General features: G+C 47.8%; 3 protein-coding genes and 1 non-coding gene across 9 annotated transcripts in view; 3 read left to right on the top strand and 1 right to left on the bottom strand.

The window, feature by feature from the left end:
* Positions 1-5,640, top strand: part of ZNF318 (zinc finger protein 318) — a 44,435-nt gene extending 38,795 nt beyond the window's left edge. Inside the window, exons 9-10 of the mRNA XM_059880571.1 lie at positions 4,088-4,205; positions 4,944-5,640. The gene's annotated coding sequence lies outside the window, so the exon portion shown is untranslated. The remainder of the gene's footprint in view (positions 1-4,087; positions 4,206-4,943) is intronic.
* A 7,254-nt stretch (positions 5,641-12,894) lies between these two features.
* Positions 12,895-13,001, top strand: LOC112443917 (U6 spliceosomal RNA). Its single transcript, XR_003032318.1, has one exon. It is a non-coding gene; the product is annotated as a U6 spliceosomal RNA (small nuclear RNA).
* A 1,025-nt stretch (positions 13,002-14,026) lies between these two features.
* CRIP3 (cysteine rich protein 3) lies at positions 14,027-21,911 on the top strand. 5 transcript variants are annotated; one of them, NM_001192689.1, is made up of 8 exons: positions 14,059-14,101; positions 14,363-14,457; positions 14,879-14,936; positions 15,033-15,164; positions 15,945-16,016; positions 16,110-16,204; positions 16,292-16,349; positions 16,516-16,901. In NM_001192689.1, the coding sequence occupies exons 1-8, from the start codon at positions 14,059-14,061 to the stop codon at positions 16,575-16,577; spliced, it is 615 nt and encodes a 204-aa protein (NP_001179618.1). In that variant the 3' UTR covers positions 16,578-16,901. The 5 variants fall into 5 exon arrangements, with proteins under 5 accessions (XP_024839392.1, XP_059736348.1, XP_015315288.1 ...); XM_024983624.2 differs by lacking the exons at positions 16,292-16,349; positions 16,516-16,901 and adding an exon at positions 21,823-21,911 and having other exon boundaries at positions 14,027-14,101; XM_059880365.1 differs by having other exon boundaries at positions 14,027-14,101; positions 16,110-16,349; positions 16,516-16,905.
* SLC22A7 (solute carrier family 22 member 7) lies at positions 16,853-23,348 on the bottom strand. Of its 2 annotated transcripts, NM_001101047.2 has the most exon segments (10): positions 16,853-17,669; positions 18,066-18,272; positions 19,002-19,110; positions 19,292-19,506; positions 19,979-20,088; positions 20,417-20,540; positions 21,558-21,726; positions 21,850-22,004; positions 22,117-22,220; positions 22,870-23,348. In NM_001101047.2, coding segments are annotated over 10 exon segments (1,644 nt in total). In that variant the 5' UTR covers positions 23,266-23,348; the 3' UTR covers positions 16,853-17,614.
* Between the last annotated feature and the right edge of the window lie 454 nt (positions 23,349-23,802).

The raw sequence follows: 23,802 nt of genomic DNA, 5'->3' as shown, positions 1-23,802 counted from the left end.
GGAAAACTCAGCAGTGGCCACAGGACTAGAAAAGGTCAGTTTTCACTCCAATCCCAAAGAAAGGCAATGCCAAAGAATGCTCAAACTACGGCACAATTGCACTCATCTCACATGCTAGTAAAATAATGCTCAAAATTCTCCAAGTCAGGCTTCAGCAATATGTGAACTGTGAACTTCCAGATGTTCAAGCTGGTTTTAGAAAAGGCAGAGGAACCAGAGATCAAATTGCCAACATCTGCTGGATCATGGAAAAAGCAAGAGAGTTCCAGAAAAACATCTATTTCTGCTTTATTGACTATGCCAAAGCCTTTGACTGTGTGGATCACAATAAACTGTGGAAAATTCTTCAAGAGATGGGGATACCAGACCACCTGACCTGCCTCTTGAGAAATCTGTATGTAGGTCAGGAAGCAATAGTTAGAACTGGATATGGAACAACAGACTAGTTCCAAAAAAGAAAAGGAGTACGTCAAGGCTGTATATTGTCACCCTGCTTATTTAACTTATATGCAGAGTGCATCATGAGAAACGCTGGACTGGAAGAAACACAAGCTGGAATCAAGATTGCCAGGAGAAAAATCAATAACCTCAGATATGCAGATGATACCACCCTTATGGCAGAAAGTGAAGAGGAACTCAAAAGCCTCTTGATGAAAGTGAAAGAGGAGAGTGAAAAAGTTAGCTTAAAGCTCAACATTCAGAAAACGAAGATCATGGCATCCGGTCCCTTCACTTCGTGAGAAATAGATGGGGAAACAGTGTCAGACTTTATTTTTCTGGGCTCCAAAATCACTGCAGATGGTGACTGCAGCCATGAAATTAAAAGACGCTTACTCCTTGGAAGGAAAGTTATGTCTAACCTAGATAGCATATTCAAAAACAGAGACATTACTTTGCCAACAAAGGTCCATCTAGTCAAGGCTATGGTTTTTCCTGTGGTCATGTATGGATGTGAGAGTTGGACTGTAAAGAAGGCTGAGCGCTGAAGAACTGATGCTTTTGAACTGTGGTGTTAGAGAAGACTCTTGAGAGTCCCTTGGACTGCAAGGAGATCCAACCAGTCCATTCTGAAGGAGATCAGCCCTGGGATTTCTTTGGAAGGAATGATGCTAAAGCTGAAACTCCAGTACTTTGGCCACCTCATGCGAAGAGTTGACTCATTGGAAAAGACTCTGATGCTGGGAGGGATTGGGGGCAGGAGGAGAAGGGGACAACAGAGGATGGGATGGCTGGATGGCATCACTGACTCAATGGATGTGAGTCTGAGTGAACTCCGGGAGTTGGTGATAGACAGGGAGGCCTGGCGTGCTGCGATTCATGGGGTCTCAAAGAGTCGGACACGACTGAGCAACTGAACTGAACCCTTTTTCCTTTCTGATACTCACATAATTTCAGTAGTTCTCTCTCCCAGTTTACTCATTTCTCTCCTGCCAACTTGAATCTAAAGCTGTTGAACCCCCATAGTGAGTTTTTCATTTCAGCCACTGTACTTTTCAGTTCTAGAGTTTTATTTGGTTCTTTTTATATCCTTATATTGATATTTGTTCATTCTCCTGGGGTTTTTTTGTCCATTAATTTCTTTAGCTCTTTGAGCATATCCAAGACAGTTGATTGAAAATATTTGCCTAGTAAGTCCAGTGTCTGGGTTTCCTTGGTGATGGTTTCTATAAATTTCTTTTTTCCCTATGAATGAACCATATTTTCTTTATTCTTTTTATACCTTGTGATTTTTTGGTTTAAAACTGGACGTTTTGACTATTATAACTTGTCACCCTGGGAATCAGATCCCCTTACCAGGGTTTGCTGTTGATTATTGAAGTCTGTAGCCATCATTTGTTTATTGAATTTTCCAAACTGTTTTTGTTAAGACTGTATGTTTGTGTGTGATCCTTAAATCTCTGTTCCATTATCACAGCAGTCAGTGACCTGATGGAGATTTCTTTAAATGCCTGGAGTGGAAAATCAGATAAAAACAGACTAAAACCCCACCTCTCCTGGTCTTTGCAGACACTGACCTGGGGGGCAATACTTCAGTGCTAAGCCAATTTTCCTAGAACTCTGCCTTAACCTTCACCTTCTGGCTGCATGAAGCCCAAAGTTTAGCTGAACATGCAAGCCTAAGGTCCTCTCAGGTCTTTTCTGAACCTTTATCTGTCCTTGGGCATGTATTTTTCATGCTGAATTTCCCCATACACCTGGTAGCCATCTAGAGTTCTTATTTCCCTGTGTGTCTTCCTCCTCAGTCTTCTCCTTTCCAGACTTTTAGATTTGCCTCCTGGTTGTTCGATTCATTGTTTCTTTATCTAGGCAGCCGCTGGTAATATATGTCTTTAAATGGTTTCAGTGAATGTTTTGAAAGCTGCTCCAGCTTGAGGGAAGCACAACAGGGTCAGCCTTAGCACAGATCCTTCAGGGAACCACCAAACAAGGCAGAATTCACAGCTACGATCTTTTGAGAACAAGGTGCATATTGCCATATTGCTTTCTCCTGGCACTAGCAAGCTATACCAGAAATGTGGACTGCTATCCCAATAGCCACCTCCAGGCTGTGGAATGAGACATGTTAGATAGGTAAGCAAAAATGCTGCAATGCTTTTTTTTTTTTTTGCAATGCTTTTTTACTGAAATTTTGCAGCTACTTTTTTCATTAAGCACACCACTGGTTGGACTCCATTGTAAAATTTTTATTAGATTCCAAAGTTCTCAAGAAGTTGATTCTGTCAGTTTTTGCCAGCTTAATGATAACTTCAGTGGAGGAGCTGATTCTTGGAGCTCTCTGCTCTGCCATTTCTGTGAAGTTACAGTATATTACTTTTTGAGAAACTGTCAATCTGTTTTCCACAGCAGCTGTACCACTTTACATTCCTACCAGAAATGTGAGGTTTAATTTTTTTTCCACATCTTTCCAACACTTTTAAAATATATATATATATTAAAAATTTTTTTTAATCTCTTTATTTTTGGCTGTGCTGGGCCTTCATTGCTGTGCATGGGCTTTCTCTAGTTGTGACAAGTGGGAGCTATTCTCTAGTCATGATGTGTGGGCTTCTCATTGCAGTAGCTTCTCTTTTACAGAGCGTTGGCTGTAAGGCACACAGGCTTCATTAGTTGTGGCACATGGGCTTAGTTACCTCATGGCACGTGGAATCTTCCCAGACCAGGGATCAAACCCTTGTTCCTTGCATTGGCAGGAGGATTCTTAACCATTGGACCTCCAACACTTGTTACTTTCTGTTTTTCTTTTTTAATTATAGCCATTCTAGTGAGTATGAAGTGGTATCCTTATTGTTTAGATTTGCATTTCTTTAATGACTAATGATGCCAAGCATCTCTTTATGTGCTTATCAGCCATTTGTGTATCTTCTTTGAAGAACTGTCCAAATCCTTAATTAGGACTGTTTTGCTTGTAACAGAAACTGAACTCACACCGCTTAAGAGAGAAAAAAAAAAAAAAAATGAATAGGTGGTAATTTGTGGTTTGGTAACTGGGAAACCAAGTCAGAGTTAGATCCAGGATGTCAGAGGTGTCATTGGGCCTCTTTGTTCCCCATTTCCTCCCCTCTGCTTAACTTCTCATTTTCTCTTCACTAAGGGGCAAGTTAAGCCCTGCAGTCTCAAGTTGCAATTGTTTTTACAGGCTTCTAAGTAGGAAATGAGACTGTATCTTTCCTTATAGCTCCAAAAAAAAAATCTCAGGGAGGATGTTGATTCATGTGAATTGGGCTACATTTCTATCTTTAAACAACTACTGTGGCCAAGTGGATGAAGTATCCAGACCAAGCCCCGGTCATTAGCTCACCCTGGGAAGGCAGGGTCTACCTTACTGAGGAGTCTAGACTAAGTTGAATTAATGTGCACTAAGGAAAATGAGATTCTCCAAAAGAAATGCTTCTAAGTAGAAAATAAAACGTTCATTTAGTACCTTCTTTGTTTGTAGCCTTCTTCTTTGTGGCTTTTTATCAAAAGATGGGTGCTCAGGTTTTTATCTCCACTAAGATACTAGTAATTGCTGCCGTTTTTTTGGTGGTGAGGTGTGGGGTATAAGAGATTAGACATAAAGACCTTATAGCTCTACATGTTCCAAAAGCTCAGGAGAAGAGGAGAAAGAACCCAATCATTTTGGAGTTGGGAAGAGGGTAGAACTTGGCTCCTGATTCTGTGAACTTGAACTTCATAGAGGAACTGAAAGACTTCTCTATAAAAAGGTAAGCATTTGCATTTATTGAAATTCATAAGATTAAACTGTTTTAGTCTTATCACAAAGTCTCATGACCTGAAAAGACTATTCTTGTGTATTATATATATAAAAAAAAATTTACCCCCAGACCTTAGCGAGAAGATGAGGAAGTTGCAGATAGTTTCCACCAAGGAGCACTGTCACCATCTATCAGATTTGTAAGTAAGCTGACCACCAAGTTTTACTCCTCTTCTCTGTTTCCAGCATATGGATACATTTTTCATGCTGCTGATTATTTGGAGGTCATTTTTAAATATACACTTTCAGATGAAATGCACATTCCCAAGTAATACTTGAGAAGCCAAATCCATCTTTGCATGGAAAACCATCATTTAAAGCTGTTATTGATTTCTTCACAAGCGTATGTTTTGGGCTTCCCTGGTGGCCCAGTGGTAAAGAATCCACCTGTGATGCAGGAGATGCAGGAGACATGAGTTCGATCCCTGGGTTGGGAAGACCCCCTAGAGGAGGGTATGGCAACCCACTCCAGTATTCTTGCCTGGGAATTCCCTTGGGCAGAGGAGCCTGGTGGGTTACAGTCCACAAGCATATGTTTGAAGGCAGCCATGGTGAAGGGTCAGGAAGTCCTTTCTGACAGTCTTGATTCTGAATTAGTCCAACTGATGCCACTGAGTCACAAAATGTAGTTCTCTCAGTTGCCCTAAGCAGCTAACCACAAGTAGCTAATACACAGTGCTCTCAACAGGTTCATCTGATGGCAAGTTGATGCTGGGAAACAAAGGAAAAATTGGACAGACTCTTGACAGCTTCATAAATAATGTTGATTATGCAGCAGCAATTATCTACAAGTGGGAGGATTAGTGTATTGTAAGAAAGTATTTCAGTTTTGTGTGTATGTTTCTATTTTTGTGGGGTTTTTTTGTTTGTTTTCACTTTTTGTTTATAAAAAGTACAGCTTTCTAGTTGGGAGGGGATATTCAAAACATGGAGTGAGAAAGCACAAGGGTTATGGGTAATAAAGGTTGAAAAACACAATGATAAAGAGATAAGACTGATTTTTCAATAATATACAGAACTGAGTGAAACCTTTTAAAGGAGTCATTGTAGATACAAATTTTGATAATGCCTTAAAAGTCACAAGCATATGACCATGTACTTGAACAAGTCTACAATAGTATAAAATGAGTGATTTATAGTTGTAATTAAAACTCATTGCAGCACTAACCTGACACATGATAACAACCATATCAGTAAGGTGCTTTACAGTTTATATAACACTTTACTGCAGTCTCTCTTTTGCCATATATTTAATGATGGCATAATTGTGCTACCTGCTAATTTGACTTAATTAGTAAGTTCTTGTGAATAACTGTAATTAGAGGGACTGATTTACTGCCCAAGCAAATTTTCAGTTCTCTTTTTACTTTATTAGTTACCTAATATTTATAATTAGGATCAGTTTAAATCGTATTCCATTTTGCATCATACATGCTGATCCTTATGTATATTAAGAAACAACTACTGATTCTCACTCCTTGACAGCTGAACTCCTCTTGCTCCAGGGCTTTTGTTATAACAAAACTTTCAACCCCTACCAGTCCACTGATAACTGTACATATCTCCCAGTGGTCCTCATCTACTCACACTAGAGGGATACTTGTGTGCAACATTTAACATTCATTCACCAAAAAATATTTATTGAGCACCATGTGCCAGAAATTGAGCAAGACACTGGAAGCATACATAGTCCTGGGTCCTGCCTTCCGAGGGTCACAGACTACTGGGGTAGACAGAGCCTAGATTGTGGCAGGAGAGGTGGGCAGGAAGTTGGCAGACCTATTTTTCCTCATTTGATTCAGCACTTAGGAAGGGAAAACATAGCTATCATAGGTTGCACTCCCTCTACCCCCAGCACAGGATGCTGTAGGAGGGGGTGCCTGGGGTGAATAGCCTGGTACTAAATAGGTGAGAGGGAGAGCTGAGGTTAGGCAGGAATTAGTGAGGTGAAGATATTGGAGAAGCAAGTTCCCAGAAAAGAGGTAGCATCTGCAAAGGCCCTAATGCAGGAAAGAACTTGGCAGATTAAGAAGCTCATTTAGTATAATTACAGAAATTGAGGCAACAGGAGAAATGGCTTAGAAGACTGGAAAGGTGGAGAATCCTAGAACCAAGTTGAAAATTTTATCTTGAGGGACTTCCCAGGTGGTCCAGTGGTTGAGAATCTGCCTGTCAGTGCAGGGGATACAAGTTTGATCCCTGGTCTAGGAAGATCCCACGTACTGCAGGGCAGCTGAGCCCACGCACCACAACTACTGAAGCCAGCATGCCTAGAGCCTGTGCTGTGCAACAGGAGAAGCCACCACAATGAAAAGCCTGTGCACCACAATGAAGATTCTCTCCCAACGCCACAACTACAGAAGCCCTGCACATAGCAACAGAGACCCAATACTGCCAAAACATACATTAATTAAAACAATACTTTATCTTGAAGGTGCTAAGAAGCCATGGAAAAGTTTTAATGACATTTCCCTGCCTCTTGTATCTCAACCCATTAGTTACCTGGATAATCCCTCTTATCTTCAGGTACAGAGATGCTGTGCAGACAAGTGTAGTATCCTTTCAGACTGAAACACATGGATAGCTTGGCAGAAACCATACTTAGGAGCATCAGGTAGGAAAAGTATGAACTCAAGAGTCAGAATGCTTGAAGGTCTGTAATGTATAATGTTGAACACATTTCTTAACCTCTCCAAGCCACTTTCCTTTTCTGTACAGTTGGTAATGTAACATTGAAATCCATCACCACATTGTTAGATCAGAAATAACAAATACAGTGCCTGTGATTGCCATTCCATAGGTGTTAGCTGCCACTATTTTAGCAATGCTCCCTTGCTAACACAAATTTGAAACCCTCTTGGGGAATGGAATCACAAAATAATATATCATCAAATTGTGAAGAAACCTTAAAGATATCTGTATATGATGCTTGGATTCTTTCTGCAACATTGATGAACAGTTGGTTTGTTCTCCAGCATTACTTGTAACATCCAAAGACAGGAAGCTCACTACTGTCTGAAGCAGCCACTCCATGTTTGGCTCTATTAGCAGATTCTTTTCTTGGACTGAATCCACATCTGCTTCCCTATGACTTCTGTTCAGGGGCCTCAGTAGCAGTTACACCTCTCCCCTGTGACAGTCCTCCAGGTGCTAGAGGTCATTATCTCCATTTACCACTCACCTAGAGTTGAAAAGCTTGTTTCTTCACCTAACAACAACAATAAAAGGGTCAATTAATCAAGAAAACAACAATTATACAACATATATATACCTAACATGGAGAAGGCAATGGGACCCCAATCCAGTACTCTTGCCTGGAAAATCCCATGGATGGAGGAGCCTGGTGGGCTGCAGTCCATGTGGTCGCTAAGAGTCGGACACGACTGAGCGACTTCACTTTCCCTTTTCACTTTCATGCATTGGAGAAGGAAATGGCAACCCACTCCAGTGTTCTTGCCTGGAGAATCCCAGGGATGGGGGAGCCTGTTGGGCTGCCGTCTCTGGGGTCGCACAGAGTCGGACATGACTGAAGCGACTTAGCAGCAGCAGCATATACCTAACAATACAACACAAAATGTTAATGGGAGATTTTAATCTTAGCTTGCTCCTTGGAAGGAAAGTTATGACCAATCTGGATAGCATATTAAAAAGCAGAGACATTACTTTGATAACAAAGGTCCATCTAGTCAAGGTTATGGTTTTTCCAGTGGTCATGTATGGATGTGAGAGTTGGACTGTGAAGAAAGCTGAGCACTGAAGAATTGATGCTTTTGAACTGTGCTATTGGAGAAGACTCTTGAGAGTCCCTTGGACTGCAAGGAGATCCAACCAGTCCATCCTAAAGGAGATCAGTCCTGGGTGTTCTTTGGAAGGAATGATGCTGAGGCTGAAACTCCAGTACTTTGGCCACCTCATGCGAAGAGTTGACTCATTGGAAAAGACCCTGATGCTGGGAGGGATTGGGGGCAGGAGGAGAAGGGGATGACAGAGGATGAGATGGCTGGATGGCATCACCAACTCGATGGACATGAGTTTGAGTAAACTCCCGGAGTTGGTAATGGACATGGAGTCCTGGTGTGCTGCAATTCATGGGGTCGCAAAGAGTCAGACATGACTGAGCGACTGAACTGACTGACTGACTGAGTAGTTGTTCAGTTGCTTAGTCATGTCCGACACTCTGTGATCCCATGGACTGCAGCATGCTAGGCTTCCCTGTCCTTCACTATTTCCTGGAGTTTGCTCAAACTGATGTTCCATTGAGTCAGTGATGCCATCCAACCATCTCATCCTCTGTCGTCCCCTTCTCTTGCCTTCAATCTTTCCCAGCATCAAGGTCTTTTCCAGTGAGTCGGCCCTTCCCATCAGGTGGCCAAAGTATTGGACTTTCAGCTTCAGCATCAGTCCTTCCAATGAATATGCAAGATTGATTTCCTTTAGGATTGACTGGTTTGAGCGCCTTGCAGTCCAAGGGACTCTCAAGAGTTTTATCCAGTGCCACAGTTCAAAAGCATCAGTTCTTCAGCACTCAGCCTTCTTTGTGTTCCAACTCTCACATCTATACATGACTACTGGAAAAACCATAGCTTTGACTGTATGGACCTTTGTTGGCAAAGTAATGTCTCTGCTTTTTAATATGCTGTCTAGGTTGGTCATAGCTTTTCTTCCAAGGAGCAAGTGTCTTTTAATTTCATGGCGGCAGTCACCGTCCACAGTGATTTTGGAGCCTAAGAAAGTCTGTCACTGTTTCCATTGTTTCCTCATCTATGCCATGAAGTGATAGGACCAGATGCCATGATCTTTGTTTTTTAAACGTTGAGTTTTAAGCTAGCGTTTTCACTCTCCTAGTAGTAGTGTACTAGTAATAATAACTATCATTTGCTGAACACCCCCACTAAACTTGGTACTATAGATACTCATAAGTAAGTCTCAACCTGTCAACTGAAGAAAGTTAGAAAAGTAAACAAGTATAAAACAATATTACAGATACTATGACAGGAATGTGCAGGAAAAAGCAGGGGGCAATTAGGGAAATAGTCATCTTGATAAAACCTGCCCTTAGATGGTATAAACTATACCCTCTCAGTTGAGTAGGTAATACTTAAACACTCAACTGGACTTATTTGTGGTATTTGTTAAAATATTTTAGAGGCTTTAGTCACACAAAGTATTCAAAACAACCACCGTCAGTAACTGCAAATGCATTCTTACAAGAGATGTTAATTTTCCCTGTTAATATTCTTTACAAAGACTCTTGGGTTAGAGTCAGAATAATGGAAGCCAGGCAAGGAAGAAGAGTGGAATACTGTGATTTGCTGTACCTGTACATGGATGGCAAATACTTGGAAAGGAATATTTGAAAGTATTTGAAAGACTAGACTTGGCTAGTCTTTCATAAGCACTGAAATAGAAAAGATGAGGCATATTATGTTTGTTGTGGCCATTCAGTATAGGAAGGCCACAGAAGATGGGGAGCAGTAAAGGACCTGCCCACTGACTCCTTGCAAGTTGTGTGAAAGCAGCATGGTAGTCACAGTTCAATGCTTGTTTCTTTGTGTGGAGCCCTATACTGGATGCCAGGATAAAGAAAACCCAACCAGGAGCCTGAGGCATGGGCACAAGGTGACCCAATGCAGGAAGAGGTAGGGAACCTTAGAAAAGGATTATTTGATGTGCCCTGGAAATTCTGAGGACAGATCCTTGGACTGATGAAGTTAGCCTTCCTAAAGGAGGCAGCATCTCCAGGAATAAAACAATGAAGTCCTCCCAAACTCCTAATGTGGGACTTTCTTCAGAGAGCCATAGAGTGCAAAAGGCAGTGAACCTCAAACTGCCTTTTTGAAGAAGAAACACATGAAAGAGGCAGAAACATGACAGTAAAATATCAGTGGAGAGTAATTTTTCAAGTTTATTGAAGAATCCTTTCAAGAAACATTTACAAAACTAAGGATCTTGACTATTCCCCCAAACAAGAAATGATGAGAAAGCATAGAAAAGTTTATTTCACATTGTGTAAGCCTTCCACCTTTAGAAGTCATTAAGGAGGATAAAACAAGTGTTGTTAGAAGCGGAAAATACTCACAGAGACAAGTGAGGAAATAGGAGTGTTGAATAGAAGTTGAGACACCAGTCGTATCCCCATTGCCCAGATGAGGGGACTGAAGTTCAGAGACATTCTCCAACTCCTAAGACACAAATAGGACTCCTTTTCCCCCAACAGGGCAGTTGCAGCCCAGTGATGGGTTTAGCACACATGCCCCCTTCAGCCTTTTCTGAACTGACTTGACAAAACAGAAGCATTTACTCCCCAAAACTCTAAATGATATTTCATTAGACTGTCTCCTCAGCTGGGGCCCTGGTGCAAAGTAATCTCTCTTCTGCCCCTCATTTGCTGAACTAATATTTTTTTAAAGTAGTTCCCTTCAGGCATTATTATTATTAAGGCATTATCCACATACCATAAATGTCACCCTTTTAAAGTGTACAAACCTATGATCTTTAGTATATTCACAAGATATCACCACTGTCTAATGCCAGATCATTTTCATTTCCCTGTAAGTGAGGACCTGGTTCCTCACTAATAGATACTTCCAACTGTCCCTCCCCTAAACCCCTGGGAACAACTAATCTATTTTCTGTCTTTATGGATTTTCCTATTCTGGATGTTTCATATAAATGAAATCATACAATACATGGTGTTATGTGTCCAGCTTCTTAACAGTGTTTTTATGGTTCACTCATGTTGTAGCTTGAATTAGTACTTCATTTCTTTTTATGGCCAAAGAATAGTCTATCACAGATAGTCTATCATAGAGTGTATTTTGTTTATCCATTCATCAGTTGATGGACTTTGGGTTTTTCTATCTTTTGGCTATTGTGAACAGCAGTTAGTCTAGTACTATGAATATTCATGTTCAAGTTTTTGTGTGGACAAATGCTTTTTGCGTTTGTGTAGTCAGTTGCCCCTAGGGCTGCAATTGCTGGGTCATATGGTAACTCTGAGTTTAACTTTTTGAAGAATTGCCTATTTTTCAAAGGGCTACACATTTTACATTCCCATCAACATTGTATGAGAAGTCCAATTTTTGCCACATCCTCACTAACACTCATTTTTTTTAATGATAGCCATTTAGTAGGTCTAAAATAATATCTCCTTGTGGTACTGATTTTCATTTCCCTAATGACAAACGCTGTAGAGTGTCATTTCATATGTTGTTAACCTTTGTATATCTTCTTTGGAAAAAATGTCTATGCAAATTCTTTTCCCAGTTTTTAATTGGGTTGTCTTTTTATTGTTAGGTCATCAGTTCAGTTCAGTCGCTCAGTCATGTCCCACTCTTTGCGGCCCCGTGAATTGCAGCACTCCAGGCCTCCCTGTCCATCACAAACTCCCGGAGTTCACTCAGACTCACGTCTATTGAGTCAGTGATGCCATCCAGCCATCTCATCCTCTGTCATCCTCCCACCCCCAATCCCTCCCAGCATCAGAGTCTTTTCCAGTGAGTCAACTCTTCCCATAAGGTGGCCAAAGTACTGGAGTGTCAGCTTTAGCATCATTCCTTCCAAAGAAATCCCAGGGCTGATCTTCAGAATGGACTGGTTGGAGTCCAAGGGACTCTCAAGAGTCTTCTCTAACACCACAGTTCAAAAGCATCAATTCTTCGGTGCTCAGCTTTCTTCACAGTCCAACTCTCACATCCATACATGACCACTGGAAAAACCATAGCCTTGACTAGATGGACCTTTGTTGGCAAAGTAATGTCTCTGCTTTTGAATATGCTGTCTAGGTTGGTCATAACTTTCCTTCCAAGGAGTAAGTGTCTTTTAATTTCATGACTGCAATCAACATCTGCAGTGATTTTGGAGCCCCCCAAAATAAAGTCTGCCACTATTTCCACTGTTTCCCCATCTATAAAAACCATGAAGTGATGGGACCAGATGCCATGATCTTCGTTTTCTGAATGTTGAGCTTTAAGCCAACTTTTTCACTCTCCTCTTTCACTTTCATCAAGAGGCTTTTTAGTTCTCTTCACTTTCTGCCATAAGGGTGGTATCATCTGCATAGCTGAGGTTATTGATATTTCTCCTGGCAATCTTGACTCCAGTGTGTGCTTCTTCCAGCCCAGTATTTCTCATGATGCACTCTGCATATAAGTTAAATAAGCAGGGTGACAATATACAGCCTTTACGTACTCCTTTTCCTATTTGGAACCAGTCTGTTAGGTCATAAAAGTCCTTTTTTTCTGATTACAAGATCCTTATCAGATATATGTTTGCAAATACTTTCTCTCATTTTATGGGTTTATATTTTTTTGAAATGTCCTTTGAAGCATTGCTGGACTACTTTTAACAAATATTAAAACATGTTAAAGTAAATTAGGAATATGTAATTGTTGTTTGAAATATACTTTTAAATTTAATAAGCATTATAATTTTCTGAGCAAACCATGTCTTGGGGCTTCCAAACTAAGAGTTTTGAATTCATTATGGGATCTATCATAATGATAGTTATCACTTAATAGCATTTAGGTGCCAGGTGCTGTTTGAGGACTTTGCACGTATTAACTTATGTAATTCTCACCACAATCCTATGAGGGAGAAATTTATTTCACTACTCATTGTACAGATAAGAATGGAGGCAGGTGCTCACTTTGGCAGCACAAACACTAAAATTGGAACGATACAGAGAAGATTAGTATGGCCCCTGTGCAAGGATGACACGCAAATTGGAGAACCATTCCATATTTTTACAAATTGAAAGAGTAGCATTGAAACATTTATATTACTGTATGTAAACTTAGATAGCCAGTGGAAATTTGCTGGATGAGGCAGGGATTCAGATCCGGTGCTCCGTGATAGCTCAGAGGTATGGGATGGGGGTGGGAGGTTGTGGGGGGAGGTTCAAGAGGGAGGGGGCATGTGTATACCTACCCTACGGCTGATTCATAGTGATTTATGGCAGCAACCAACACAATATTGTATAGCAATTATCTTCCAGTTAAAAAAAAAAAAAAAAAGAATGGAGGCAGAGGAAAGTTAAGTAATTTGCCTGAAGGAAAGTTAAGTAAGTTGAGTAATTTGCTCAACAGAGATGAGCTCCGGATTCCGTTCTCAACCATCTGCTACTAGAGAGGCGAAATTAAACCATTTCAAAGAATGCCTAACTTCGGGGCAATAATAGTGTTTTCCTGGCGTCTACGCTGAGAAGGCAATGGCAGCCCACTCCAGTACTCTTGCCTGGAAAATCCCATGGTCGGAGGAGCCTGGTGGGCTGCAATCCATGGGGTCGCTAAGAATCGGACACAACTGAGCGACTTCACTTTTACTTTTCACTTTCATGCATTGGAGAAGGAGATGGCAACCCACTCCAGTATTCTTGCCTGGAGAATCCCAGGGACGGGGGAGCCTGGTGGTCTGCCGTCTATGGGGTCGCACAGAGTCGGACACGACTGAAGCGACTTAGCAGCAGTAGCAGCAGCAACACTGTGAACAGTTTTCCCCTCTTTACCAACCAGAAACTATCGCCACCTTTCCAGGCGTCCTCATTACTCCGTCCCCTCCCAGTCTAGCCTCAGGGCCTTCTCTCCTGTCCACTGGTCCTAGACAGTAGTTGGAAGTAAAAGTCTCCTGCGTTCCCCAGGTGGAGTGGTCTAAATTTCTGCCGGCCGATTGGAACCAAGAAACAGCAGATTCCGCCCTAAGAGGCTCGGGGCCAAGCCGTGGGCGGGGCCAGCAGAGGGGGCGGGAACTGAGCCAAGGCTGACTCGCCTCTACACTGTACGGCCCCTGCAGCTCAGAGCGGAGCCATGAGCTGGACCTGCCCGCGTTGTCAGCAACCCGTTTTCTTTGGTGAGGCCTGGGTGGAGAAAGGGGAGAAGACGGGGCAAGTGAGAGCTACTGGGTTCCCTGAGGATGCAAGGAGCTGGCGACCAGTTCCGGACCCTCTTTCCACCTGTGGGGCGCAGGGCACTCGGGCGGGATGGAGCTGGCCTCCCGGAGACACTCCCCCTCGCCTCTAGGAGCCAGGGTGGGCGGGAAGAAGAGGGGAAAGGAGGGCGCCTTCAGCTTGGCCTGGCTCCCCTCTGCCCGATTCCACCTTGTCCTCCACAGCAGAGAAAGTGAGCTCCCTGGGCAAGAACTGGCACCCATTCTGCCTGAAATGTGAGCACTGCCACAGCGTCCTGTCCCCAGGAGGGCATGCAGAGGTGAGGCCTGGCTAGTGCACACAGCTCTGTATCTGTTCATTATCCCTGAGATACCAGCCCCCCTGCCCCGTTTCAGTCCCATCTGCCCACCAAAGGCAGCCTCAGTAGCCAACTCCCAAGATCACCTACTCAATAGGCACCATATGAGCCAGGATGTGGGGAGCCTGAATTGTCCTGATAGATCCTGTGGCTTTTATGGGGTAGGGGAGGGAAGCAGCTGTGCTTCCTGACCTGCTCTTTCCCTTTTTCCCTGGCCACTGTGGCAATTCTGGCATGCCAGCTTACCCCTCACTCCTCCCATTCCCTCCAGCCCAGGCCAGTAGACAGCCACACCTGGCAGCTGTCTTGGGGGAAAGCCTGTGGGGCACAGGAGAGGTCCTGTTGGGCCCTAAGCAGTCCTCTTCCCTCTGCTTGTACCTAGCACAACGGAAGGCCGTATTGCCACAAACCATGCTATGGGGCTCTCTTTGGACCCAGAGGTAAGTACCAGTTTGGAAAGGGCCAGGGAATAGCAGAACCCTCTGTGTGGCTGGGAGCTGGAGACTCAAGCTTGACCTCCCCTCTTCTCTCTGCAGGGGTGAACATTGGTGGTGTGGGCTCCTACCTCTACAAACCTCCCACTCCCACACCTGCCAGCATCACTCACCTTAGCCCCAGCAGCTTCAGCCCCCCCAGGCCCAGGACTGGCCTCCCTCAGGGCAAGAAAAGTAAGTGAGATTGGGCCCCAGCCAAGGAACTCCTCCTGACCCTTCCCCAGGATGGAACAGGAGGTGGGACCAGGTGGCAGTATTCCACCTAGTCCTCCGCTTCACATGCCTACAACTTGTTCACGGCAAAGTCTTCTCCGTGGCTCCTTTTCTGATATTTCCTCATGTCAGCTGCTAAGTAAGAGGTAAACTGGGCAGATGGCATTATCACCCCCACTTTACAGGTGAGGAAACTATGGTCTGTAGAGGGCAAGTGAACTTGTGCAGTCACACAGCTAATCAGAGGCAAAGCTGGCCTAGAACTCAGGCCTCTCCCAGTTCAGGGCCATGGAAGGAATAACCTAGTGTGAAGGGTCACTGAGATGGGTCGGCCCCTCACATTCTTTCATTTCTCTCTCTCCCTGTTCCTTCATCCCCTGAGTGGACAGTGACACTGTGCTCCCCAACACCTGACACCCCTGCCCTGGCCAGCTCCTGTATCAGCTCAGGTTTCCTGAGGATTGGGTTGCTGACAGAGTTGGGCTGGTGGGCACCTGAGGCCCTGGGAGGATGAGAAGGAAGCAGGTGGTCCCTCTTGCAGACAGGGATGAGGCAGGAGATGGAGTCAGAGGGGACTCAGCTCTGCCTGAGAAAAGCAGGCTCATGTCCATGTGGGTGGGAGGCTGTGGGATGAGCCTGGCTTTTGGAAGAGGACAGTGCCATATACAAGCCAGGGCTGATGGGCCCTGATTAGGCTTGGCTCCCACCTTAGCCCTAGCTGGGGGCCTCTTCCTCTTAAAGGCCCTCCCCACATGAAGACATTCACTGGGGAGACCTCGTTGTGCCCAGGCTGTGAGGAACCCGTCTATTTTGGTAAGTGACAACAGAAAGCTAGGGGAAGGCGGTGGTGCCAGGCAAGTGGGTCTTCCTGTTCTGTCCCTGGAACTACCACCTCTCCTCCACCAGCTGAGACGGTGATGTCTTTGGGCAGAAATTGGCACCGACCCTGTCTGAGGTGCCAGCGGTGCCGGAAGACCCTAACTGCTGGGAGTCACGCTGAGGTGAGCAGGGCAGGGGTGGGTGACTATGCTGGAGGGAGGCTGAAAAAGAGCCAAGCTGAGACGTCTCTCTTTTTCTCTGTGTCCCAGCATGACGGCGCCCCCTACTGCCACATTCCCTGCTATGGCTACCTGTTTGGCCCCAAAGGTGGGCAGCCCCACCCCAGACACTGAGCCTGAAGTATGGCATGTGGGTCTGTGTGGACAATTTCCCCTGTGGTCAAACACACTGCAGGCCCCTCCCAGTTCCCTCCAGCCTTCAGCCCAGCAACCCCCAACCCCAAGGCCCTTGGTGATGGGGTTCTCTCCTTCAGGTGTGAACATTGGTGATGTGGGCTGCTACATCTATGACCCCGTGGAGATAAAATCTAAATGAAATACTCACAGGAGAGGTCACACTAACCCGGGTCTTCCATCAACCCCTCCATGGTCCAATGGAAGCTACAGAATTTTCTAGTCCCATGAGAGTGGGAGAAGGTGGGATTCTGGCGGCCTGGGCCTAGGCTCCATGGTAGACCAGAGTCTAGACTTTCTCTGCCAACTCCTCCTTCTTCCATTCCTATCTGGTCAGAGGACATAGGCCACCTCACTTTAAGGGTAGCCTCTTGGTCTTTCCAATCGCTTGACCCAGCAAATTCTGTAACTTCAAGGTACTCATAAAACATGTGTTTATTTTTGCTTCTCCAATAAAATGTTGGCTCCCATGCCTTCAATTCTTCTTTAGACATGAGGCCTAGACAGTGGGTTGCAGGGTGGGGAGTGTAGGGGTGAGGGGGTGCATTAGCCTGCAGAGTGCCTGGGAGGTAGCAAAGTCAGCCACAGGAACAAAGGGCTCTGTTCTCCTGGCTCCCTGGCTCTGGCACCAGGCAGCCCCAGCCCCACACAGTGGACAGCATGCCCACCAGCCCTACTGGTACCAGAAGTATCATAGGACAGTTATTTCTTTAGCACCATGTCTAGAAGAAGCACCTTAGCATCTCATTTGAGCATGAGAGGAGATAGATCCTGTGGTGAGGTCTGCTAAGAGGCTTCATTATCCATTTGAGAGATGACCAGAAAGGGAAAGTCACAAGCCCAAGGTCACCCAGAAGTCAGTAACAAAGCTGGGACCAGAACCCAGGGCCAGACTCAGTGGCTTTTCATCCAGGGCTTATCCCACAGCTCCAGGGGCACCTGTATTTACAAAATCCTCCCAGCCATGAGAGGGGCGCTAGACTTCTCCAGCAGCCCACTGCATTCTGGGAAGCTGCTGTGTTACTGGAGGCCAAATAGTCAGGCTGGATGAGAACAGAGAGAGCAACTGCAGCCCCAGGCAGGGGGCTCGCTGTCCCCAGCCCCAGTCCCAGGGCCTGCCCTTCTGTTCTCTTAGCCCCTGCTGCAGAACTTCTGTAGAGGGCCTGCCCTCAATACCACTCAGTCCTGGACCTGCTTCATGGGCATCTCTTCCTCCTGAAGACTGGATGGGGCACTGGGGAGGAAGGAGTCATGAGCAATGGTGGGGTTTAGCCTCTCAGCCAACCACCCCAGCCTGCCCCTGAGGGCTGGCCTGGGGCTCCCCCCAGCTCTTGACATGCAAACACATGCACTCCCACAAGTGACTCCCACACATGCCTGACACATCCCTGACATGTAGGCGTACCTGAGTGTGTGTACACATCCTCTTCTTCCTGGACACACACACAGGTATGGACTCATGGACACTTTTATACACACCTCAGGTCATGCTCCCATGCACACTCGCATACATGACTGGATACACATGTGCTGACATGGCTCCCTCTCTGAATCTTATCTAAGATGTCAGGGACCTGGGCACCCATACCCACATGCACGTGCTCACACAGAGACAGTCCTGTGCACACACCTCTTCCTCTCCACATCTTGGATGGTCTCTGGCAACTGTGCCTGCTTTGTCTCTGGTAGCAGGAGGGCAGTGCAGGCAGCCAGCAGGGCGATCCCCCCATAAGCGAGCTTGGGCAATGACAGCCATACTCCATCCAGCAAGGCTGCCAGTGGGGCCAAAGACCCCCCTAGCCGGCCCACCAGTGCAGTCAACCCCATCCCCGTCTGTCTGTTCAGAAAAAGGACGGAGGAGAGGGCTGGTACCTGAAATTACTTGCAGTCATGCCTCACGGGGCTCCCCTTCTGGGCTGGCAGGCCCTGTTGCCCCCTTCTCCCCAGACAGCTACGAATACTGGGGATTCTTTCAGGTGGTCTTCCCACCCACCACCCGCCCAAGCCCAGGGGCCCCCAAGCCAGCACCCACAGGAGGATGGGCTCCTGTTCTGATAGTACCAATCAGGTACTGCAGAAGGAAAATAAAGAAGTCATTAGAAAGAGGATGGGGAGAGGATGGTGTGAAAGGAAGAGGTCAGCAGCTGGAACAGACTGCTGTGCTAGAGAAGACAGAGGGCTTTCTGAACATGCCCAGCTGTCTGCCCACCTCCTCTCCACCTGTCAATAGCTACCTGAAAGAAGAGCCTTATGTCCAGAGACAACCCCCCAAGGGCAGCTCTGCTTAGGCTGTGGTGAGTAGGATGGGATGGGTTGGACAGATGGGGCCTTCTGCGACTGTTTTCTTTTAAAGGAGCCCCAGAGAAATTGTCTGACTTTGCTCAGGTTCACTTTGTAAAGATTAAATGCCCCACCTCTTCCCAGATTTAGACAAACTCAGACGGTTCAGATTAGGTCTGTAAGGAATGGATGACAGGGACCCGGGTACAGTGTACGTGTCTAGGATGTTAGTAAGAGATGTGACTAACAAGCCCTCCCTCCAGGTGGCTTGTCTGGGACCCCTCACCTGAGGACGGTAGGGTACAACTCCGACGTGAACAGGTAGGCAGTGGTGAAGGCAGCTTCAGAAAAAGCTTTCCCCATCACCGCCAGGGCAGTGCTCCAGGACTTCATCTCTGGAGGGAAAGGGGTTCAGGCAGTGAGCCGGCCTTGCCGGATAACCGAGGTTCTCCCAGGATAGGAGGTGCAGTCTCGGGAGAGGGCGGGACTTAACTGGCCTTGAGTCGGGGCTTCCGGGATGGGATGGGGCGGGTTCTCGGCCAGGGGGCGGGGCCTACGGGAATGGGCGGGGCTCACCGGGGGACACCAGTATCCTGAGGCCCACGGCGAGCGCGGCGCCAAGCAGCGTTCCCGCCATCGTGAGGCGGCGTCCCGCGTGGCGCACCGACAGATAGACCAGCAGCTTGGAGGGCAGCTCCACGGCCCCGAACACCAGCTGTGTCAGGTACACGTTCAGGCCTAGTCCTGACAAGTCCAGGCTCACGCCGTAGTAAGAGAAGTTCACTCCAAACCTGAGGGGGTCGCGATGCCGCTCAGGGGTCCTCCTTCGCGCCCCATTGTCCTCTCAGGAGCCTTAGGCCTTTCAGAGGGACCATCTCTCCCCACCTTCGGAGCCCACTGCCCATGACCTTCCCAGTCCCCATAATCTCTTCTGGTGGCCCAAACGCCTTTACCTAATCTTCACAACAACCCCGTGAGATAGGAACTAATAGCGTCCTGTCGTACAGCAGAAGCACTGAGGCTCAGGGTGCTAAGTGACCTACCTGTCCAAGGGCTTACAGTAAGGAAGCAGCAGAGCTTGCATTTGACCCGCATATCTCTGACGCCGGCTCCATCCTGACCTTCCAGAGTCCAATCCCTCCAGAAGCTGACCCTCCCGACACCCGCAGTTACAGTTTCACTTGTCCCGTGTCCTCTCACACTCAGCACCAGCTGGAGCCCGCCCCTCCCCCACCCCGCCTGGCCCAGGTCAGGCTCCCTCACCACACCACCATGCAGCACAGTGAGATGTATCGCAGCCGTGGTGTCCGGAACAGGTCTAAATACGAGGGTCTTCGGACCATCCGCTCCGCGGCAGCTACTTTGTTCAGGGCCTGGTGGGAGAGGAGGAGGGTTTGTGATGCCAGAGTTGGCTGTGAGGCCTGAGCAAGGTACCTTGTTCTCCCTGGATCTCTGTCCTCTGCTGCAGTAGGTGGGGAGGGGATGCCGGTGGGAGCTGAGTAGGGTGGGCCCTGAGCAAAGGGTGTGGCCCACCAGGGCCAGTAGGACATCCTGAAGAGTTTGGGATGTTCTACGGGGGTCCAGGAGCTTTTCTTGCACAGTGTGGACCCCAGGAAGGGGACCCTTGACACAACCTGCTGACCCCCATGCTCACACACAAACATGCACTTGCACACAAGCACATCATGCATTCACTCTCACCTCCCGGCTCAGGCTGTCCTCACCCACAGGCGGCCCATTGAGCCTGGCACAGCGGAGCAGGTACCTGTGGGCCTCTTCCACACGGCCCTGGGTCAGAAGCCAGCGGGCAGATTCAGGCACCCACCTGGGGGACAGGAGGAGGCCCTTCAGTCAGAGTCACCGCCCTAAGCCACATCTCCCTCCTGGGCACACCTGTCCGCCTCCAGGCTCTTCCCCACACAGTACCCTCAGCCTGGAACATGTTCCCTTCCCAAGCCCTCCTCATCTGATGAACTATTCATCCGTTAAGGCCCAATTTCATAGCCACCTCTGCGCACTCTTCTTTGCCCAGGTCTAAGTACCCCACAGCCTGGAATTCCCTGCTCTGCTCAAATGAATTGGTCTCACTCCCAAAACCTCAGCCCCCAGCACTAGCTATCACTTCTCCCACAGGTGACCAGGAGGGCATAGGATGAAAGAGAGACAGATACACAGACATACCCAGAGGGATCATCCAAAACCAGTTCATTTGGGGGAGGCAGTGAAATGGCCACCTCATCCAGCCTCTCACCCTCCTGTCTGGACTCCTGTGCTGGCTTTGCCCCCAGCCCCACTCGTCCCGGGCACCAGCCTGTTTGTGCTTCACTCTATCTCTCCATCCCCATCCCCCCTGTCGCTCTGTCTGTGCCTCTGAATCTGCCTTTCAGTCCTGGTCTCACTATCTCTCAGTGGTTCTGCCCCTGTCATTCCATCTCTATCTATATTTTGTTCTCTCTTTCTCTGCTTAACATGCCTGATGCCATCCTCTTTATACCGATGTTTGTCTCTCTTTCTCTCTCTTGGTCACTGACTATTTCTCTTCATCTCTCAGTTTCTCTTTCAAATCTCGTCCATGCGTGTGTGTTTAGTCGCTCGGCTGTGTCTGACTCTTTGCAACCCCATGGACTGTAGCCCACCAGGCTCCTCTGTACATGGGATTCTCCAGGCAAGAATACTGGAGTGGGCTGCCATTTCCTCCTCCAGGGAATCTTCCTGACCCAGGGAGCAAACCCGTGTCTCCTGCATTGGCAGGCAGATTCTTTACCTCTGAGACACCTGGGAAGTGATTCATTCTGTCTCTGGCTTCTGTATCTCCCACTCCCCAACTGCCCACAAGTCTCACCAGAGGGTAAGGATGCCTGGGACACAAGGCAGGGTGACAGTCAGCAGGAGCCACCGCCAATCCCGTATCAGGTAGCCGATCAGTGCCAACAGCATCACACCCCCTGTCCAGAAGGTGCTGCTCAGGACACCTGCCACAGTCCGGTGTCTCACGTCCAGCCACTCCAGTTCTGGGCCAGGGCAGGGGTTGGAGGCAGGAAGACAGTTAGCAAGGGCCAGATGGGCTCAGTCTCACCTTTGACTGCTGCTTCCTTCCTGTCCTCTAGGTCCTATCCATTCTTTGCGTGCCTTACCCAGTGGCATCACAATGATGGTGAAGCCAGCCAAAGCCATGCCAGTGAGGGTTCGAGTGATGGCAAACATGATGTAGCTGACCGAGGCTGCAGACGCCAGGCCCAGCGCCAGGGAGCTCACGTAGGCCACCAGCAGCAGGCGGCGCCGCCCAAACCTGCACAGGGGTCACGCAGGGTCAGCACCCTGTAGACGGGAAGTCCCATACCACAGTTAGTGGAAGAGGGTTCCCCACCCCACTCCGTATTGGCCCCTCTACCTCACCCCACCTGTCAGACAGGTATCCATAGACCACGGCCCCCACCAGCACACCGGCGAAGAAGAAGGTGGAAATGGCTTTGTTCAGGCCTTTCTGCTCACACACAAGGTCCCACTGCAGGAATAGGCAGGGAGGGGCCTCCTATGGGCATAGGCCCCTTCCAGCTGGTACCAATCCCTCTTCTCCCAGACCCTGGCGCTTTCTGAGGTCAACTGTGCCATCCTGGTACCTCCATGTAAGATAATAAGTCCCCAACTATTCCCTCCAGCTTGGGGGTGGAAAGCTTTGCCCCCCACTGCAGTCCTGCAACCTCAGTTTTTTCCCATGGAAGGCCTTGACTATGACGACAAGAGTTCTGCTCCTTCCCAGACAGACTGTCCCCCACCTCCTCCATCCTCCAGATGAATTATATAAATCCTAGACCTGGGGCCTGGAAAAAAAAAGGGAGAGAAGGAGTCTTCTATTGTTTTTCCACCTTTTAGAACAGAAAAACCCTTCTCAAATCTCTGCCCCAGCTCCCTGGAGCCAACTTACCCCTCCCTTACCCTAATCACTTCCCAAGTGGTAATAGCAGTTCTCACACAGGGCCTTTACCACAAGCCAGGAACTAAACTCAGTGCTTTAAAGTTATAGACCCCATCTACAGATTGGTAAACGGAGACTCTCAAAGGTAAAGTAATGTATCTAATGCCCACATGGTAATCACCCAAGGCAATGGCAGACCCATTCACTCACATGTCCCCCAACCTCCCAGCTCGGGTACCTCGGTTGCAATGGTGGAGGAGAATTCCGAGTGGTTGTACTCCCAGCCCTGAGGACAGGGCACTGTGGAGGGCTCGCCCTCTGGTTGCTCCCCAGAGTTCTGCCCCTCTCCCCACAACGTGCTGTTGGGGAGGGCCTGCGGATGGGTGAAGCGGAGGCAGGCGCTGAGCCTGCCATCAGGCTCCCGGGGCAGGTGGGCCTCCAGCCATGCATCCTCGTTGCTGAAGTTGTCCGGGACCCCAGGCAGGGCACAGCGGTGGGCCGGCACAGCAGCCAGGAAGATGGGCAGGAGGAAGTGCATGGGCAGCAGCACCCGGGGCAGGGCCAGCAGGGCCACATTCCGCAGCTGGAAGGGCCCAAAGCCGCCCACCTTGTCTAGCAGCTCCTCGAATCCCATGCTGCTTACCCACCAACCTTCTCCTGCGCCGACTCCCTCTACAGTGCCCAGCACAGCTCAAACCACCCACCACTTGAACCCTTGGACTCTGGAGGCGGGAGAGACAGACTGATGAGCAGAGAGCCTTCAGTCAGAATCCAGCCCTCAGGGGCTGGCCCAGGATGGGGCCCTCCCAGGCCACCCAGGTCTCCAGGGATCCCTGCCTGTCTGGCTTAGTTCCCCGGGGGAGGAGGGGAAGAGGCGGGAGGGGCTGCCATCCACTCAGAAGTCACTGACATTGTGGCTCTGTGACTTACATATTGGTGCTCAAGGACCAAGTGGGGTAACCTTGAGCTGCCAGGGGGTAGCTGGGTGTGTGGGAGATGAGGCCCTAGCCCCTTGGTGAGCAGTGCTTCCAAGGGTCACTAAAAGGAGAAGTCCCCTGGAGCACAGTGCCAGCTCTCCCTGGATGCCCTTTGTCCTATGAAGCCTTAGTTCATCTGTGTCTATTTGTAGCCACAGCCTGGCCGGCAGCTCGGGATGCAAGACCGAGATCTA

The sequence above is a fragment of the Bos taurus genome, chromosome 23, assembly GCF_002263795.3.
Source record: "Bos taurus isolate L1 Dominette 01449 registration number 42190680 breed Hereford chromosome 23, ARS-UCD2.0, whole genome shotgun sequence".
Lineage (NCBI taxonomy): Eukaryota > Metazoa > Chordata > Mammalia > Artiodactyla > Bovidae > Bos > Bos taurus.
This window is presented reverse-complemented; position numbering and strand designations above follow the sequence as displayed.